Source organism: Parastagonospora nodorum (assembly GCF_000146915.1).
Source record: "Parastagonospora nodorum SN15 chromosome Unknown scaffold_11, whole genome shotgun sequence".
Taxonomy (NCBI): domain Eukaryota; kingdom Fungi; phylum Ascomycota; class Dothideomycetes; order Pleosporales; family Phaeosphaeriaceae; genus Parastagonospora; species Parastagonospora nodorum.
The window spans coordinates 650,432-667,831 of NW_001884559.1; the positions used below are offsets into that span (position 1 = coordinate 650,432).

Genomic DNA, 17,400 nt, shown 5'->3' on the forward strand with positions numbered 1-17,400 from the left:
TGGTGGAATTTCAATACTCGTAGACGCATTTGTGCAGGGGTCTTCGGCTTCAGTCCCCCGTCCGGACGTACTAATGCATGTGCCAGCGTGAATACTTGTTTTGATGTGGCGGTGCTGTCAGCTGGTAAAGCAGCGATTGAAACGGATCGCACCACTTAAAAGGCACGGAATGACGATCCTGTTCGCCTGTAGGAAGCGAAACACGGCCCGAGACAAATTGTAGTCGAGTCGCGAGGCGGCAAGGCTTTGCAGGATTCAGGGCGTTTCTAACTAGAATCATTGTGTGGCGGTTCGGCGACGGCTCGCCGCCTGGTAAAAATGGGTTAACGAGCATTGCTAGTCGTAGCAGTCCTTCAACAATACGATGATGGCAAGGTTGGTTCGATTTGAAGGCGTGATGCTCCAGTGCAACGCTGCTAGCTCTCAGATAAGGAAGTGTGTCGAACTAGGCTTGCAGCGTGTTCCCTTCTGGAGACATGTCCTGCAATCGGCAAATGCAGGTGCGATGGACCAACGCATGTGCTATTATCGTCTCTTGCGAGTGTTTCATGTTGAGTGAGAAAGATACACCGGGGTGGGTACTGGGGTAAGAGTGACGAGGGGAAGGTTGAGGGATGGGAATAAGGACGGCACGACGCGCTAGTGAGGTACCGTAAGCTGGAAGCTCGAGGATCCCCGCACCCGACCGAGCAACACACTCAATTGCATTTGAACTATGGTCGTGAAATAATGGTAGAATTATCATAAGCCTGTGAAGGAAAAATCTGCGCCATGCGCCATGCGCGACCGTGAGCGCGCCACCGGCAACGCCAAAGTAAAGTGTTACTGTACCCGAACACCAACTGCCACTCGCAACCAGCTAGTCATTCAGCTCAACTTAAGCGGTGCAACCATTGTACCCACTCTGCTGCCACATCTTTACACTCTTGACCTCCATCTGACCTCCGTCCTGCCACGTAGGGTACCATTGGTCCTTCGCGCTCCAGAAATCTTTCTTCGCGGTAGGACTACCGTCCAGCCATGGCTTGCCAGCGCCGCCATCCTGGAACCAACCATTTGTTGATCCTACAGCCACATTGATCACAAGATAGAAGTCTTGGTCAAATGGTGAAGTGTTGCTGTTGGTCTGCGCCCATGGGTTTTGCAGCCGCGTGCCATTGGAGTCGGCGAGTGGGAATTTGCCATAAGACCAGAAAGGCTCATCAAAGTGTGTGTACATAACTTGCAGGAGGCGTGAGTTGATGTATGTGAAGATGTATTTCTCGCTCCACTGTAGGCAAATTAGCGCACGTTCGAAACTCAGGACTTGCTTTACGAACTTCGACACCATAGACGTTGTAGTCAGAAGCATAAGTAGTGTGAAGGGCCTTGCGCTTGACGTTGTTGCGCCACCAGCCATCGTTGTCACCATCGGGGCCGAAGTGCAAAGTGCTGGACGCGATGTTGTTTCCACCTTGCTTATAGGTGAAGTTGTTTCCACGAGACTCCATGATATCAATTTCACCGGAGCGAGGCCACTCTCCGTAGACATTGTCTCGTGGTAACATCCAAATCGCAGGCCATAACCAGTCTCCGGCTGGAAGTTTAGCGAGAACCTCAACACGGCCGAACTTGATCGAAGCACCCAGCTTAGTATTGATACGACCAGACTTGACTGGGCTGATGATTGTGCCGTTAGTCGTGTTGGTCGACGTCACGCAGTCGGTCCACTTGGAGCCAGTACAACCTTGACCACGCAGATCGATGACGTGGTTGGTGTCCAATATACTTGAGTCCTGCAACGTCGGCATGATCGTGAGTACTCCGTCCTTGACGAAGACGTTCTCATCCGAGTTAGTTGTCATCTCGAACTGTCCGTTGCTGCATTGCCCATGAGTAACAAGTCACGCTTGAAAGAACTGGTTGCTTACCCGAAGCCGCCAACTTCAACTTCCTTCGTCCATACATTGCTGTTCCATGTGGTGAAGTCATCGTTGAGAACCTCACAATACTTGTGCTGTGCCACGCTGCGGACGCCGTCCCAGACAAGTATACCGACGACACAGAGTCCAAGGAAGAGACCGATGAGTGGTATGATGGTCATCCACTTCTCCCTGGGATCTTTCTTGTCAAGCCAGGGCCGCTCAATCTCGCCCTTCTTGATACGCCGAGATCGAAAATACTCTCCTCGTGGAAAGTACTGGTAGCCCGACGTAGCGCCACTTGAGCCGGTCAAGCTCTCTGGCCTGGACTCCGAGAAGGGAACTCTTGAAGTAGCAGCAGCATTTGGAGTCTGAGTGCCTGGGGTTGCGAAAGGATTTTCCGCCTCGTGCACGGTATCGGTCGGATGGATATCGCTCGCAGCCGACTTTGACGACATTTGTTCTGGTGTGCCGAGCTCTTCAGAGCGCTTCTCAGGATTGTGGTTACTCATATTTGCCGACAAGTGAAAGGAGTGGGATGAGTGTGCAGTTTCAAATAATGAAGAGAAGCATGAACGATGTAGCAATAACTGTGACGACGGTAAGTGGGCAGCCGAAAGTTCTGTTGAGCGGGAGTAAAATGAATTGCATTAACAGTGGAGGGTTGGTCAAGGCAGATCAGAGACGGCAAAGCTCGGTACCAAATCTTCAATGTCCGTTACCAGCAAGCACGACCAGGGCTTTTTGGGGAACCGCAGAGTACAACATTGCAGTAGCGAGCAAGTATCAAAAGCCTAGAAGATCGGCCATCGCGACCGGATGCACAAGGTCAACCATAAGTTTCTCGTGTAAGACTATGGCGTAGAGGCGAGGCCGGAAGAGGGAGCTGCAAGGATGCTGCATCAGCCACAAGCCTCGACCGTCAAGATCGCTGCTTTAACACTTCATACTGTAGTAGACCGTTAGGCGCGGTATGGCCCGTGTTACGCAAATCGCCGGTGTGGCACGACGCAGGATTTATTCCGTTAGGCCTTGTACACGCATGGTGCATTATCTCCAATATTGTACGTCCGCGCTGTACGTCCGCGGTTTCTGTTGGCTACCTTAGTGATCCCGCGTGTCACCAATATAGCCATGCATATGCGCAAAGTGCTGTTGGGCAGAGTTGATGGAGTTGATCTGAAAGCTACAATTCGTCCCAAGCCGCTGCGTACAGAGCGCCCACGTGGGGGATGCACTTCTGCAAGACCACTAATTCGGCTGGCACATAACTGTTATCTTTCCGCTGGAAGAGCTGTTGATGGTTCCAGGCTTTTGCAAGGCTGATGTGCGGCGCTAAGCATGGGTATTGCAGTACATCTGGAGCGATCATGGACTAAGTTGTTGAGATCCACTGAGCATTGGGAACCTGGCGCACGCAGGCTGCTAAGCTGCGCCAGTTTGGCTCAGTTCCGGCACCGACGAACATTTCCCGAATCTAGCAGCTTACCGCGAGCTCAAGCGTCCGCCATGAGACTTAAATAGATTCCCCATACGACACCCACTGAACAGCCAAAGACAACTCTCTTATCGACTGGGATCCACACGAAGCTTATCAAGCTGATGGCGGGCCAGAACTTGTAACCATCCTTCATCATGGGCCACGTCTTGTTGCTGCACTCTTGTGCAACGGCACCCCAGGCGTCCTGTTTGCCCTGCTGCGACGCATTGATGTAGGCCATGTAGGCCAGGAACATGAGTGTGTTAACCAGTGCACCAATGGTCTGGTCTAGCACAAACTTGATGAGGACATTGGTTTTGCTTGTTTGCGTCGTCTTCGGTGTTGTGGGCTTCTTCTCGTTCGGCGCTTTAGACGTAGCGACTGGTACGTTTGTCGGGAAATGGTCTTCGAGGAACGTCTGCCAAATAATGTTGGGCGGGTTGCTGATGATGCTGAATATGGCGAATTTGACGACAGGCGCAATGTTAAGGGTAAACGGCGTCTGTCATTGGAACGAATCAGTAGTGAAGAAGATTGCGCGCGTATTGAGAGGCCTCTCACACTGTCTTGATAGGACGATATTGCTTGGGCCAGGACATTGGAAGTCATGCTGAGCACCGTGCCCTGCAGCGTCTGCGATATCATTGCTGAAGACATGTCGATGGCCGGGTCGCTGTAGACCAATTGCAGATGTTTGATTGAGGGCAAAGGGCATGCAGCATAGGAAGAGGTATATAAGGTGTATACGTGTAGCCAGCACAACAGGTCAAGATGCGTGTCAGGACGCGTTTGAAGGGTCCAAAGTTCGTTTCGCGTGCGCTTCGGGGTGCGGATGGCGGCGGACCGCCACCCGTTTCGGTGTTTAGTGTGGTGACGTAATCCGTGATACTCTGCAGCGAACTTTACCCAGAATTGTACCTACTGCCCCGTCTACTTTCGACATGACTTCGTCTGGATGAACTCTCGCCATTACCGCCTTGCATGCCAAAGTCTCGGGGAACTACCATATTGGTTGACTTGGGGCCCATACAATGTAGCGGAAGAGTGCTGTCCTCGCTGCCTAGATGCCTCGATGCTTGCCCAAATTGCATGGTACTCCACATGAGACAAAGTTTTTGAATAGTTACATACCCCATATTCTGCTATCCCCCTACCATTTTGTGAATCGTTATCCTACAATTCATGCGTTAATAACGTGAAACACATGTCGGAAACATAGTCTAACATGCCACATCCCCTTGGGCCACCGTCCCAGATGCCGTAAGATAGCTCAATCGTCATAGAGCTCATCATGGTCATCCTCGCCGTACTCCGCATACCCAGCCGCGAATTGGTTCTCAAAGTGACCCTCGTCTCCACCCTGTTCCCCAACAACCATATCTTCCATGATCTCCACACCGCCATCCGAACTCTCCTCATCCTCAGAGTCTTCGTCGTCGCTGATCTCCACGACCTGAGTGGCCTTTGCCTGCTCAGTGAGCTTGACGTTGATGTCGCCGAAGTCGGTGCGCTGCTGGACGTCTAGCATGCCCTTTGTGCCGAGCGTCAAAACCATCATCAGGCCCTGACATGCAATCACCTTGGTATTCTCAACAGGTGGGAGAAGCTCTTCGAAAGTGAGAGTGTCGATGTTTGCGGCAGTCTGGACTTGCTGCAGACTAGCCATGTGACCAAGAGCGACCTGAGCACGGTTCCGCTTATCGAGAATGGTATCAGTGACGAACTCAAGGAAGTTGTTGCCCTCGGTATCGAGTGCGTTATTGATGTGAGTAGACGGCTTCTGGTCCTTGGGCGATGGAATGAGCGTTGGGGGCGAGCTGGGTCCCGCCATGTCGAACTCGTCTCCGCCCATTGCAAAGTCGGCATCGCTCTCCGGAAGACCCAGTGCTCCCAGATCGAGACGTTCGCCACGGCCGTGGAGAGGAGATGCAGAGACAAGGCGACTTCCGGGTCGGCTACCGGGACGTCCGCTGCGAGGAATGGCCGAAGAGCCTCGCTTGGAACCTGTGTTCCATGGCATAGAAGAGAGGATCTGTTGGTCGTCGAGAGCCGGAGGTGCATCACGTGGCATTTCCACTTCATCGTCACCGGGCATAAAGAAACCTTCGTCGTCTTGTCCACGACCCATTTCGGAACCGGGCTCATTCGTCTTCTGGCGCACGCGTCGAGACTCCTCCTGAGTTGCTTCGTCGATGCCACTGTCACGATCATGCTTTTTGCCGGCAACCTTATTACGGCTGACTCCAGTCGCGAGTTCAAACAAGTTGTCGCCGATGAACATCTCGAAAGGATTCGGACCTGTGGCTCCAGCATAGTGCTCTGCGATTCCACCGAGTCCACGACCCCAAACATAGTAGTCAGCGCCTTTCTTTGCCTGCTGAGCAATGCGAGACTTCTTCTTGCCCTTGATGACCGCATCCATGTTCTTGAGGTAATTCGTGTTCCACTCAACGAGGTCTTTGTTGCGCAGTTCCATTCGTTTATCGACAGGCAGTACACGCGGAGCTCGCTTCTTGCGCATAGCTGCAGAGGTTGCAGAGGAGGACTGGACAATCTCGGCTTGGTCGCTACCTAGTTCCTGATTGTCGGTTGGAAAGGCTTCGCCATCTGGAAGCTCTTCGTCGTAGATAGGAAGACCAAGATTCATATGATCATCAGGAATCTGGTAGATATCAGTCGCCATTGTGAGTATTGAGGAAATGCAGTGCAATGATAGCAGGAAGAACTGATAAGAAGAAAGAGTACAAGTGCCAGCAGGCGTCAGAAGTAAAGAAATTGCCTCAAAACAGGGCAGCTGAAAGCCGCTCAGGATCCAAGTGAGACGGCATGTATAGTCATGCTGAGGCACCCAGTGAGGCCAAGCGGCACACCTTGAAGGACAGTGAAGTGAGGATAAGGTGACAAATAACGCAACAAACAGCAGTAAAACTCACCTGTGCACCACCCATACGTCCCTCTTCATGTTCCTTCCTCACTTTCGTACTCGCGCCTGCATCACTATGCATTCCTGCCGCACTCCTCGCAGCAGGCGTTCCAGCTACAGGCGGCATCACGAGAGGACCTTCGATCAACTCCCCATTCTCGTCGAAGCCAAAGTCAGGCTCGCCGATGTCAAAGCCATCATCGCCGCCAACGAAGCTAGTGGTCCCAGCTGCCTCGTCGCCACTCTGAAACTGGAAGCCTCCCGGGCCGTCTGGTGAGGAGGTGGGTAGGACGAGACCACCTAGCGCACCAGCGTTGGGTGACGACTGGGTTTGCTGCGAGCCGAAGGGGGTTAAGGACTGAGAATCGCCAGAGCGCGACACGATGAAGTCGAGCCCGAGGTCGAGATCGGCCAGGACTTCTGGGGGAGGCAGGGCAAAGTCGGGAAGGAACGATGGGTCGTCTTGGAGGACGAGCTGTTCAGGCCTGAAGATGTTATGTCAGCGCAGTGAAAGTTATAAGCAGGGTGAAGGGTGCTCACCGAGCTTTGCCAGCGTCTAGATCGAGGGCATGGTTCTGGACAGTGCGCAGCATCAAGACCATGGTGTTGTGCGCATTCTGAGCGTCTGATAGTACATAGCCACACTGTTGCAAGTACACACGCGATACACCGTACCTGCGCGCGAGTTAGGAGTGCACTGTGAATGTGGTGTTGCTTCCACATACAACAAGTTGCCCTGAAGGCGCAAGGCCATAGGCGCCACTGGGTCAACAATCGTCTGACATGCCTTCGCGACGTCGACGTCGAGGATCTGCTTGCGATTGATGCGCTTCAAGCTGGACTTGGAACCGAGTGTTGCAACAAGCCTACCACATTCGTTAGACATAGAAAGAGCTGTGAACCACCATGCACGACTGACCAGACTGTCGCAACGCCATACTTGCGCGACGTTAAGACTGTGACTGTTAGCTCATTATTAGTAGGATGTGCACTCGTTGGTGCTCACTCTCGTGACTATAGAACATGATGGTACATAAGATGCGCGTGGAAAGACTGTACGGATGCGATCAGACAATGCGGAAATGATAGCGTAAAGACACCGAAGGAAAACAATGTAGGCGATGGTATGCGAAAACAGATGTGGAGGTGGAGGTGAGGACGTGATCTGCCACGAGGCTTAGCGTGGAAGTTCGACGCGCTTCCAGTACGCGTGGTGAAGTGAAGATGAAGACGGCACAGGCATGCCGAGCAAAAAATCAACATTTTGAAAGATCCATATCATTGAAATTGGTTTTCCAGCCATACTAATCATGTCATGTCATGTCATGTCCATACTCTTATGCAACGCCGATGCTATGCATCATAATGCTACTACCTGAGTGATGAAATCTATGTGTGCACGAGTGCTCTTTCGCCTGCAAATGGATGCCTATGACTCCGCCATCTTAACATCCTCATCGACTACAGGCAGCGAGACTGCACGGTACAGGAGGATAAGTGCGGAGTGGCTCTGACCTGTTCCAAATTAGCACATGCATGTGTGGACAATCACAGATGAGAACACTCACCTCCACCAGACAAAGTCTGGATACGCTCTGCCTCAACCTCTGTCACCTTCTCGTCGTTGAACCACCACCACTTGCCGTCCTCTTCTTTCCGCTTGCCAGTAACGGGGTCCTTCGCGCCCTGCTTCTTGATGAAGGACGTGTAGTGACCGCTGTCAGCACTGGCGCCCTGGTGCGTGATCACACCCCTCAGCTCGTACAGACCCGTCTGGTTGGCACCCTCGTCCGCGCCGTATTTGGGATCTACGAGTGCAAGGACCTCCTTCTTCGCGGCCAGAATAGATGCTGCGCGCTCAGCCTCAATCTGGGCATCAGTCTTGAACTCAACCTCTGCCATCTCGGTGTCCTCGGCGGGCTTCTTAGCATCTTCTTTTGCCTTCTCAAGGTCCTTCTTCTTCTGTAGGGGCTCTTTGCTAGCATTGGGCCCTTGGTCATTCTCTTCTCCAGCCTTCATGCGCTTCTGGCGCTTGCGAGCGCGCTCGACATCCTCCTCTTCCTTGCGGACATCGCGGATCTTGTCACGCACAGGGATGAGCAGCTTTTTCAACTCATCTGTGCAGAACTCTATCGCGTCCAGCTCATCCGGGAAAGTAACCTTGCGCATGATCTTCGCTTTTTTGTTGGTGTCTTTTCGCCAGTCAAAGCGAACGAAATGTACGGGGAGATGCTTCGGCAGTCGTGCGATGCGGGAGGTCTTGGTGTATACAGCGTTCCGTCCGAGCACTTCTGATCGCTTCTCGATCTGCTCCTTCAAGCCAGCCGCTAGACCATCTCTGAGGTGGTTTGTCTCAACGTTGATATGGCAATTGAGCTTGAGGAATAGATCCTCGCTGAACACCGGCTCCTCGCCGCCCTCCTTTGCTGCAGGCTCGTCGCACTCCATGATGGACTCGAATTTGCCGGCCATGTACTTGTCGATCCAAGACGATTCGGCTGACTTGCCCTCAGCTCCGTTCTTGACTGTCAGCTTATTCCGCAGCTGCGAAACAATCTGTGACCAAGCCTCTTCCGCATCTTGCTGTGCATAGCCGTGTCCGTCCTTTGACTTTTGCGCGAACTGGGGGTAAGCCGTTCGGAGAGTGTTGAGGAACATCATGGGTGGGACGCCGTGTTGTGTCTCGGACATTTGCTTGAAAAGATCGCGTAGGGAGCCCGTGAGATCTGCTGAGCTGCTAGCTCCGAGGCCACCCAGACCAAACTGACTGAGGGCTGCCGCTGAGCTGGAGGATCCACCACTGCCGCTGTGTACACTTAGCTTCTAATTATCAGGCCTGGGAGGCGGAACATACCTTGAGGAAGAGTACCGCAGTAGCTCTTCCTGAAGTTCTGGGATGGACCTCAGAGCCTGGACGGTGGAGTTCATGTAGCACGTGTTGCCCAAGTTCTGCAGACCCGCCGGTGTGGCTCCCTCCAGCTGCGCAGCTTCCGCCTCATCCATGTCTTCCAGGAACTTGATCTTCTCCTTGGGCTTTTCGATGACCTGAGCGTCTGCGGATGGCGTGCCCATCATCATTAGGACCTGCTTGGGCTTGAGCCCCAGCTTCGACATGTCGGCATCGTCCTTGAGCTGTCCACCCTTGACGATGATCTTCTGGCGCTCTGGCTCGACACCGGTGATGGAAAAGAGCTGGTACTTGAACGTCTCGCCGTTGGAGGAGGGGTCGACCTCGACTTCGTGCTTCTTGCCCTGGTGCTTTACGATCACTGCAAGCAGACCGTGTTAGTGGCGCGTGGGGTTATGTGGAATGGTAGCGGGCTCATACCTGGTATCGACGCCATGATATCTGTTTGACGAGGTGAGAGTACTGTAGAGAGTGTGTATAAGAGAGTCGCGGTCGCAGCGGCGAGAAGTGTTTGTAAGAGAGTCGCGGGGCAAAAGTATGGTCGATGGGCGAAGCATACCGAATCATGCCCCAGAAGCACGGGCCATCCCGAGGTCGTGCCTTCCGCCGCTGGACCCCAGCTTCCAGCCAACCCCCACCCAGGCATCTTCAATGCTGCGCACTGGCATGTCATAGCCGCCTACAACCACCGACAGCGTCCGAACCCAGTCCTGAGCTGACTCTGAGCTCTCCTCACAATGGTGCGCCGTGCCACTGCTACCCGGGCACTCCCACACTAACACCACGCAGTCCCAATCCCTCCGGCCCTATCTGCAATGCGTGCGCACCTCGCTCACCGCCGCGCTCTCGCTGTCCAACTTCGCCTCACAAGCCTCGGAGCGACACAATGTCCCCGAGATCGAAGCTGCCAGCTCGCCCGAAGTCATCCTAAACCCGCTGACGGTCTCCCGCAACGAGAACGAGCGAGTGTACATTGAGCCGTCAATCAACAGCGTACGCATAAGCATCAAGATCAAACAAGCCGACGAGATCGAACACATCCTCGTACACAAATTCACGCGCTTCTTGACGCAGCGCGCTGAGAGCTTCTATATTTTGCGACGGAAACCGGTCAAGGGATATGATATCAGTTTCTTGATCACCAACTTCCACACAGAGGAGATGTTGAAGCACAAGCTTGTGGACTTTATCATTCAGTTCATGGAGGAGGTCGATAAGGAAATTTCAGAGATGAAGTTGTTTTTGAACGCGAGAGCGCGTTTTGTAGCCGAGTCTTTCCTGACTCCGTTTGATTGAGGAACGTGTGTCAATGAGGGGTTGGACGGCAATACAGGGGAAGTTTCAAGCACAATGGATCTCCTCGGAGCAGGGGCGACATCAAGGAAGCATACCTGGCAGCCATGTGCTGTCAAGTGCAGAGCATTGGCCGTAATCAGATATTGAAATGACATCGGTCTCCAAGCATCTGGCAAATTCAAGAGTCACAAGGTCCCATAGATGTCAATTATCACTTCTTGCAATGCGACATGTTAGGGAGAGATATCGATTTGTTTCACTTTCTTGGATTGCCGTGCTTTGATGGTACGAGGTCTCTAAAACTCTCAAGTCGAGTCTCCTCCACAGCTACACCTCTCATCTACAATTTCGACAGTACAGCCTCAGCACCCGAAACGCTGACCTCACCAGGGCTCTTCTCGTTCTCGGCGTAGATAACCTTACCGTTATCAAACACCATAGCCCAGCGCCCATTGCGATCTCCCATACCCGCATCCCAGCCATAGTTCTTGCTAAAGAACGTCTTAGTGTCGCTGAGGAACAAGACCTCATCGCCCTTGACGCCATTGACCTTGCCCCACGCATTCATCACCCAGCTGTCGTTAGACGCAATGGTCGCGACAATGTCGACGCCCTTGTCGGTGAAGGCCTTGCGGTTCTTGATGTATGGGGGCAGGTGGAAGGCTTGGCAACTGCGTGGGTTTTGTTAGTGAGTGGTGGTGGTAGGGTGGGGATGGGGTGCATGTTACCCGGGAGTGAAGGCGCCGGGGACGGAGAAGAGGACGACTTTCTTGTTCGCCCACTCTTTGCTGGCGTCGTATTCTTGGGGACGGCCGCAGGCAGTCGGGTCGGAATCGGTGATGGGAGCATATCTGGTTCATTCATGTTAGTTGTGTACTGCTCCGTCTCGCAGTCTCAAGTGAGACATTAGGTACGTACTCGAACTTGACGCCCTCAGGCAGAGAGTCACCGACTTTGAGAGGAGCCATGATGATCAATTGGTGTTCTTGCTTTTAACTTGGAGTTTGAGTTGGTATGTGAAGTGTTGTGTTGAGGAATTGAAGCTGTTACATGTTATAGAGGGGCTGGCTGCTTTCATAAAGCTAGAGCTCTAGATTCGGTAGGCGGGGCAGTGACGTTGGCCAGGCAGGGGCCAGGCACCGCATGTTGCCGAGGGACACCTGCATATGCAAAGCGTAGGGTAGGTTGACAAATACTTGCGTCCTATCATTACTCGAATTCGCTGCTAGCTTGAGCACCGCATTGTTGCGTGCTTACAGTTTTGTTGGTGGGGTGATTCATGTTCTTAGACTGTTACTTCGCGATTACGGTGTTAGGCCTTTTCCGTCACTCAGAGCAACTCGGCGATTGAATAATCACGCAAGATTGAGTTCGCTCTGCACTGATATGTGCTTCATAGGCGTTTCGGACTATCAAACTAGATGTAAGCATGCGGCCACCAGGTACCGCCGGGACTCGGATCCGACATGCGCGAGAATCCGGCTCTGTGCTAGAATTTTCTGTCAGACAACCAGAGCGTTTAGACCTTACGGAGAAGTATTATCAATTATCAATATACAGAACTACTTCATACTGCTTGTCGGGATGTTCCGCCCCAGTGACTATGAATTGGATTCCTGGAACTTTCGGTGTGCTCGGGCACGACATATCTACCGCTGCGGAGAAAGGCTGCAAAGGATCAATGAACTTAGTCATGTTTCATTGCGCGAGATAAGCAAAGACGTGTGACTCTTCGATGGTTTTGCGACCACGACGTGATCGGTGTATAAAAGCGTGATACCTGTCGCTCGTTTCCATAATTCTAAGTGCTACTACTTTCAGATTGTCCACCAACTTCTTCCAAATCCGACAATATGTCGCTTAATCCTCCCTTCACCAGAGAGACTGCCCACGCCAAAGTCAAAAAGGCACAAGACCTCTGGAATGGACAGTAAGAAAGATTTCGAGGCTGCATACCACACGAGTTTTCATTGACCTCAGCAGGGACCCTAAAATCATCGCCCAAGCGTATACGCATGACAGCATCTGGCGGAATAGGACATCTTTCGTTGCTGGAAGCGTAGCCATTGAGGAGTTTCTCGCCAATAAGTGGGAGAAGGAAAAGAGTTATCGTCTTCGCAAAGAGCTTTTTGCCTTCTCAGACAATAAGATTGCAGTCCAATTCTGGTACGAATACCAGGATGCTCAGGATGGCATGAAGTGGAAGCGATGTTACGGTCTCGAAGATTGGACGTTTGCCGAGGATGGGAAGATGCGAAAACGGCAGATGAGCGGTAACGATATTGACATTAGCGAAGCTGGTAAGTGCCCATGTTCAAGTTCACAGTGTCTCCGATCGGTGCATAAGTGTGTAGTCCGGTAAGTGCGGCGACTGACCCACGACCAGACCGCTGGTTCAAGGATGGGGTCGATGTCAATGAAGTTGACATTAGCGAGGCGCACTGGTAATTGCAGGAGCCTCCAATCTTGGTTTCAAGAATATGAATGTAAAGCTGTCTCTCCGGTAGAATTCGAAGACGTGAAGTCTATATCCTAGGCTGGTGGTGTGTCATGTATGGCAACGAGGATGAACTTTGGATCTGGCCTTCAATTAGCGGGGTACCCCGAACCATTGTGGCTCCTGCTCATACCAGGCACTATGACAAGCTCATTCTTCTTGGTGCGTAATCTCAGCAGCTTGACCTCATCGTCGTTGTCCAGCTCGTCTACCAAACTGCCTGCGGCCTTGAGGAACGACCAGACCAGACTGGCGACATCCTCTGCGCTGTGTATGCCACTCTCTTTCCTGCCGTTGGTATAGCTATCGCTCGCTGTTTCGCCTGAAGCAGGGAGGGTGCTGTTAGGATTGGCCGAGGAGCTCTTCGATATCAGCCCGGAAGTGCGAACAATGGCGCCGGTCTCTCGCGAGAGGATCAGGGTGCTTTGGACGCCAGGCTTTTGGCTGAGGCGAGTGAGATGGGAGAGTGTGTCGTCTGACTGGTTGATGGTTAATTAAATATTCATGCGCTGCAAGAAACAACTTACGGAATTCTGAGCCATGGTCAGAGTCACAACAGGATCTTGCTGAACAAGTTGCTGCGAATGAGCAGTGTAATGGGAAATGGTGTTGAAGCGCGTACACAAAGGTGCGGCAGGTGCAGCCGAGGGTTGGTCCCTGCCAAGGTGCAATCTATCTAGCCATATTTCAGCTAGCGTCATTGACCATCAATTTTCCTCGAGCCTCAAACCGCATACATGCATCGACGGCAATATACCCAACTTCTCCATGTCGCCAAAATCGTAGCATTCATGCTTTTGATAACCAGTATCCCACCACGTACACATAGAGACACATACCTGGACTGTGGCTGAGACACAAGATGACTTCGAGCTCTAAGAAAAAGAAGGAAAAGAAGAAGGATTTTCAGGCAAGACGATCAAGGGAAATCCATTAGAAACGCAGTGCTGACCGAATTGCAGAAAGTCAAATTAAAGGTTGGCAAGGGGCGACCCAAGGCCGCGAACAGCACAGATACGAGCTTCAAGGCAAAATGTAGGTACATCAACTCCCGCAGCATTGAACCGTTCCTAATTTTCAAAGCAATTGCATTGAAGCAGCAGTCTCTGTCAACTGTTGCCCCGACATTGGAAGCGCAATGTGCGCACCATTTGGGCCTACTAAATCATAAGTCGGACGCCCAGCGACGCGAGTCCCTGGCGTACTTGACTACAGCAATCGTGAACAACCCTCCCATGGCTCCTTTACCTCAGCCCGCATCTGTGATCATCCCGGTGGCACAACGACTCATTCTGGACGGTACCAACAGTGTTCGACAGCAATTGCTCAAGCTTCTGCACAGCCTGCCACCGGCCGACATCGCCAGCCACGCTGACCAACTCCTGCTCCATACTCGAGCTGCAATGACCCACCTGGCCAACGAAATCCGGACTTTCGGACTGGACGTGCTGGACTGGTTGCTTGGTGTAGCGGGCGACGAGGTAGTGAGTTGCGCTGGTGGTTGGGTCAAGATGCTGAAATGCTTCTTGAGTCTGCTTGGCTGGCAGAGTGAGGCCACAAGCAAATGGTCTGCGCCGAAAGCCTTTGGTAAGGCAGATTCGAAAATGCAAGCCAGGCAGATGAGCGCGCTCACAACCTTTCTTCGCACAGGTCTGTTCCACGCGCAGGCCGCCACGCCGGTTGTCGTGGTTGGGAACAGTTTTCCGCTCTGGCAGACGGAGCATCACAGGCTATCGGAACGATCTAATGCGTATGCGCACCTCAATCTTTTTGGCGCGACGAGGGATGAAGAGGCAGAAATGTACGAGGACAGAGAAGATCGGCAGAGGATCTTTCACGATAGGGCCGAAACAGCAGTCGTCGCAGGCCTTGAGCAAGCAACGAAAGCTGGTGGCGAGCTCGGTCGCGCAGCTGCCCAACTTCGCAAGGTAGTCAAAGACGGTATGGCAGACTTCTACCGAGAAGAAGTTATGGTTCCGTAATAGTGTTACCACTTGCAGCATACTATATGCATGACTGAGTCACAAGTGCAGCAAATACACAATGCAAGTGCTACTTAACATCCTTGCTTATGCAGCCAAGTCCTTAGCCCTAACCTCACATTAAGCAAAGTATATAAAACGACCTTTATCCTCTTACCTTCTCTCTTTCCTAAGCTATAGTATCCTACAGTAGATCTAAAGCAACTAAGCTTAATAAGTGAATAATTGCGTTTGCAATTCAATTGTAGTGTTTAATTGAATGTAGCTTAGGTAATAGACGCTAGGCTAGCAAATAAGTATAGATAACTTACATATAGGTATAAGTTAAGGTATAGTTAAGTATAGGTTAACTAAGGTTAAGTTAATGCTAAGACTATATAAGTTCGTCAGGAAAACTAAAAATCTGTCAAATATTTATTTCTATTGATACTGTAGAATTGACTGTGTCGCTAGCGAGTTAATCGATTCGAGGAATTTATGTTTGTTATCAAATATACTTTAAAACAAAACTTCGTCGAAATAGTCAGTACTGTCAGAATTGTCGGAACTGTCGACGCAACGGTCTAGCACGCAACTTTACCGTCTTTAACTATTATATTTTCTTTCTCCCTACCTACTCTGTCTTCCTACCTGCGCTATTAAAGTTTACTTCTTTAATATACTTTCCTTAGTATCTTACTACATATTTACTTCTTTCTGCATTATAACTAGACATTACAGATATCACTAGAAAGAGCTTTGTTAAGATTATTAGTAACATAAGAATTATTCTATTACTATGCTAGTCCTGCATTCTATACAGTCATCTACTGTTAAGCACTATTAAGCACTGTTAAGCACCGTTAAGCACCTTTCCTAGCAGTGCGCCGGACCTTAGCAGAGTGCTTCTAAACTCATAACAATTAGTTCAGTTTAATGCCAGTCTATGCGTTAATCCGTAACTGTCGATCCTCTACCTTATAGTTTATCTCAGGAAGTTGTTTTAACGTCCTGCTTACCTAGTACTTTAAGTTCTAGTTCACTGTCTAGGTTAAAATAGACAATGCCGACACATATTTCTGCCAACTAGCCGAGTCAGTACACTTAGAATATAAATTAATCCTATGTATTCTACCTATCTTGCGGCTCTATAATAACGACGTGCATAGCTTCTGTTAGTGTAATTGCCTCTGCAAATGCTATTAAAGCTACTATAATCTAAGGCCTATCTAGATCCCTCTATTTAGCAAGCTTAAGGTTAATTTCGTGCTATGTTATATCTCCCTGCATAACCAAGACGCTCTCGTCACTAAACTTCTCTCTTAAGCCTAGCTACGTTACTGCCTGCACGATTAGTTTATACAACTCTATAAGGATTTTAGCGCAGACTTCCTTTGGCAGTAGTAGTGTATTAGCTGCTTTCGCTGCATCTTCTGCTGCAATGCTCTATATCCAGCTTAGCGTTCCTAGAATTTCAACCTTAGAGCATAAATTTAATAGGTTTTGAAACTTTAGGCTGCTTTTAGTTATAGCACGCGCCTCTTATACTAGGAAATAGTCCTTGCTTAGGTTAGTAAAGAGGTCCTTCACGCTGTTTAACGTGAAGCGTTTAACTTTGCAGCTGCCGTATGTTTTAAACTATACTGCCTTTAGAGTAGCAAGCGCAGAGTAGGATGCTATCGCCTACATCTCGAAGCAGTTGAAGATTACACGTCTGCTAGCTTCTAATTCATTAAGGCCTTCTTTTTCTAGGATATCTCTGCATTATTGCTCAGCGTTTTATACTGTACTAAGGAAATCTAGACATAGGCAGCTTTAGAAGTAAGGCAGGAAGTCGCCCTTAATGCTAGATATTAGTTTGCCCTACAGGTCGCGCGTCTTTAATATTCTTTTCAACATAAACCTCTGCGCTACTGCTGCTCCTTAAGATATAAGTTCTTTATACTTATAAGACGACTTATGTTCGCTTGCGTCGTGCTTTACATTAGCAATTATATTGCGCTATTATTTAGCTATTGCTAGGCTATTAAGAGCTGTGTTTTAGCGAGTTCTATAAGATAGTATCTCTGCAATCGACCGGTAGACTGCATCTTCTATCTTATAGATGCGATCGCTAGTTATAGAGTCTCTCTTATTAGTAGCGTTAAACTAGTTAGAGACCTCTTTCCTGTTTTAAAGGCTAATAAGTGCTAGCGACACGAAGATTAAGATCTCATTTAGTCCTTATTCTATAGGCGTTCCAGATAGGGCCTATGCTTTCTATTAGTATCTGTAGTTATAGCTTCGAATATCCTAGTAAAACTTAGCTATAATTGTGCCCTCTAACTTGCAATTGTAGAATTTATCGAATACAGTCTGCCTCTATACAGTAACATAACTAGAAAGCAGTATCGCCCCTCTTTTCTATATAAGAGCCGCCTTTGCGTATAATTAT

The 17,400-nt window shown here is 50.4% G+C and overlaps 10 protein-coding genes across 10 annotated transcripts; 4 read left to right on the forward strand and 6 right to left on the reverse strand.

The window, feature by feature from the left end:
- Window positions 1-686: 686 nt before the first annotated feature.
- SNOG_07582 (hypothetical protein) lies at window positions 687-2,413 on the reverse strand (the record flags this gene model as incomplete). The annotated part of the gene is made up of 3 exons (XM_001797864.1): window positions 687-1,270; window positions 1,320-1,860; window positions 1,911-2,413. The coding sequence occupies 3 exons, from the start codon at window positions 2,411-2,413 to the stop codon at window positions 878-880; spliced, it is 1,437 nt and encodes a 478-aa protein (XP_001797916.1). The 3' UTR covers window positions 687-877.
- A 47-nt stretch (window positions 2,414-2,460) lies between these two features.
- SNOG_07583 (hypothetical protein) lies at window positions 2,461-2,699 on the forward strand (the record flags this gene model as incomplete). The annotated part of the gene is made up of 2 exons (XM_001797865.1): window positions 2,461-2,502; window positions 2,559-2,699. The coding sequence occupies 2 exons, from the start codon at window positions 2,461-2,463 to the stop codon at window positions 2,697-2,699; spliced, it is 183 nt and encodes a 60-aa protein (XP_001797917.1).
- Window positions 2,700-3,397: 698 nt separating this feature from the next.
- Window positions 3,398-4,038, reverse strand: SNOG_07584 (hypothetical protein; the record flags this gene model as incomplete). Its single annotated transcript, XM_001797866.1, has 2 exons — window positions 3,398-3,883; window positions 3,943-4,038. The coding sequence occupies 2 exons, from the start codon at window positions 4,036-4,038 to the stop codon at window positions 3,398-3,400; spliced, it is 582 nt and encodes a 193-aa protein (XP_001797918.1).
- A 613-nt stretch (window positions 4,039-4,651) lies between these two features.
- SNOG_07585 (hypothetical protein) lies at window positions 4,652-7,329 on the reverse strand (the record flags this gene model as incomplete). The annotated part of the gene is made up of 6 exons (XM_001797867.1): window positions 4,652-6,043; window positions 6,315-6,789; window positions 6,845-6,979; window positions 7,030-7,170; window positions 7,224-7,260; window positions 7,311-7,329. 6 exons carry the CDS (start codon window positions 7,327-7,329, stop codon window positions 4,652-4,654), a joined length of 2,199 nt encoding a protein of 732 aa, XP_001797919.1.
- A 237-nt stretch (window positions 7,330-7,566) lies between these two features.
- SNOG_07586 (hypothetical protein) lies at window positions 7,567-9,648 on the reverse strand (the record flags this gene model as incomplete). Its single annotated transcript, XM_001797868.1, has 4 exons — window positions 7,567-7,819; window positions 7,873-9,110; window positions 9,159-9,573; window positions 9,633-9,648. 4 exons carry the CDS (start codon window positions 9,646-9,648, stop codon window positions 7,734-7,736), a joined length of 1,755 nt encoding a protein of 584 aa, XP_001797920.1. The 3' UTR covers window positions 7,567-7,733.
- Window positions 9,649-9,887: 239 nt separating this feature from the next.
- Window positions 9,888-10,750, forward strand: SNOG_07587 (hypothetical protein). Its single transcript, XM_001797869.1, has 2 exons — window positions 9,888-9,952; window positions 10,002-10,750. Exons 1-2 carry the CDS (start codon window positions 9,950-9,952, stop codon window positions 10,506-10,508), a joined length of 510 nt encoding a protein of 169 aa, XP_001797921.1. The 5' UTR covers window positions 9,888-9,949; the 3' UTR covers window positions 10,509-10,750.
- On the reverse strand, window positions 10,744-11,546 carry SNOG_07588 (hypothetical protein). Its single transcript, XM_001797870.1, has 3 exons — window positions 11,427-11,546; window positions 11,237-11,359; window positions 10,744-11,179 (listed from the first exon to the last, which is right to left on the reverse strand). The coding sequence occupies exons 1-3, from the start codon at window positions 11,474-11,476 to the stop codon at window positions 10,849-10,851; spliced, it is 504 nt and encodes a 167-aa protein (XP_001797922.1). The 5' UTR covers window positions 11,477-11,546; the 3' UTR covers window positions 10,744-10,848.
- An 815-nt stretch (window positions 11,547-12,361) lies between these two features.
- Window positions 12,362-12,854, forward strand: SNOG_07589 (hypothetical protein; the record flags this gene model as incomplete). The annotated part of the gene is made up of 3 exons (XM_001797871.1): window positions 12,362-12,438; window positions 12,546-12,808; window positions 12,835-12,854. The coding sequence occupies 3 exons, from the start codon at window positions 12,362-12,364 to the stop codon at window positions 12,852-12,854; spliced, it is 360 nt and encodes a 119-aa protein (XP_001797923.1).
- Window positions 12,855-13,094: 240 nt separating this feature from the next.
- Window positions 13,095-13,547, reverse strand: SNOG_07590 (hypothetical protein; the record flags this gene model as incomplete). The annotated part of the gene is made up of 2 exons (XM_001797872.1): window positions 13,095-13,484; window positions 13,533-13,547. The coding sequence occupies 2 exons, from the start codon at window positions 13,545-13,547 to the stop codon at window positions 13,095-13,097; spliced, it is 405 nt and encodes a 134-aa protein (XP_001797924.1).
- A 320-nt stretch (window positions 13,548-13,867) lies between these two features.
- Window positions 13,868-14,987, forward strand: SNOG_07591 (hypothetical protein; the record flags this gene model as incomplete). The annotated part of the gene is made up of 2 exons (XM_001797873.1): window positions 13,868-13,915; window positions 13,968-14,987. 2 exons carry the CDS (start codon window positions 13,868-13,870, stop codon window positions 14,985-14,987), a joined length of 1,068 nt encoding a protein of 355 aa, XP_001797925.1.
- Window positions 14,988-17,400: the final 2,413 nt, after the last annotated feature.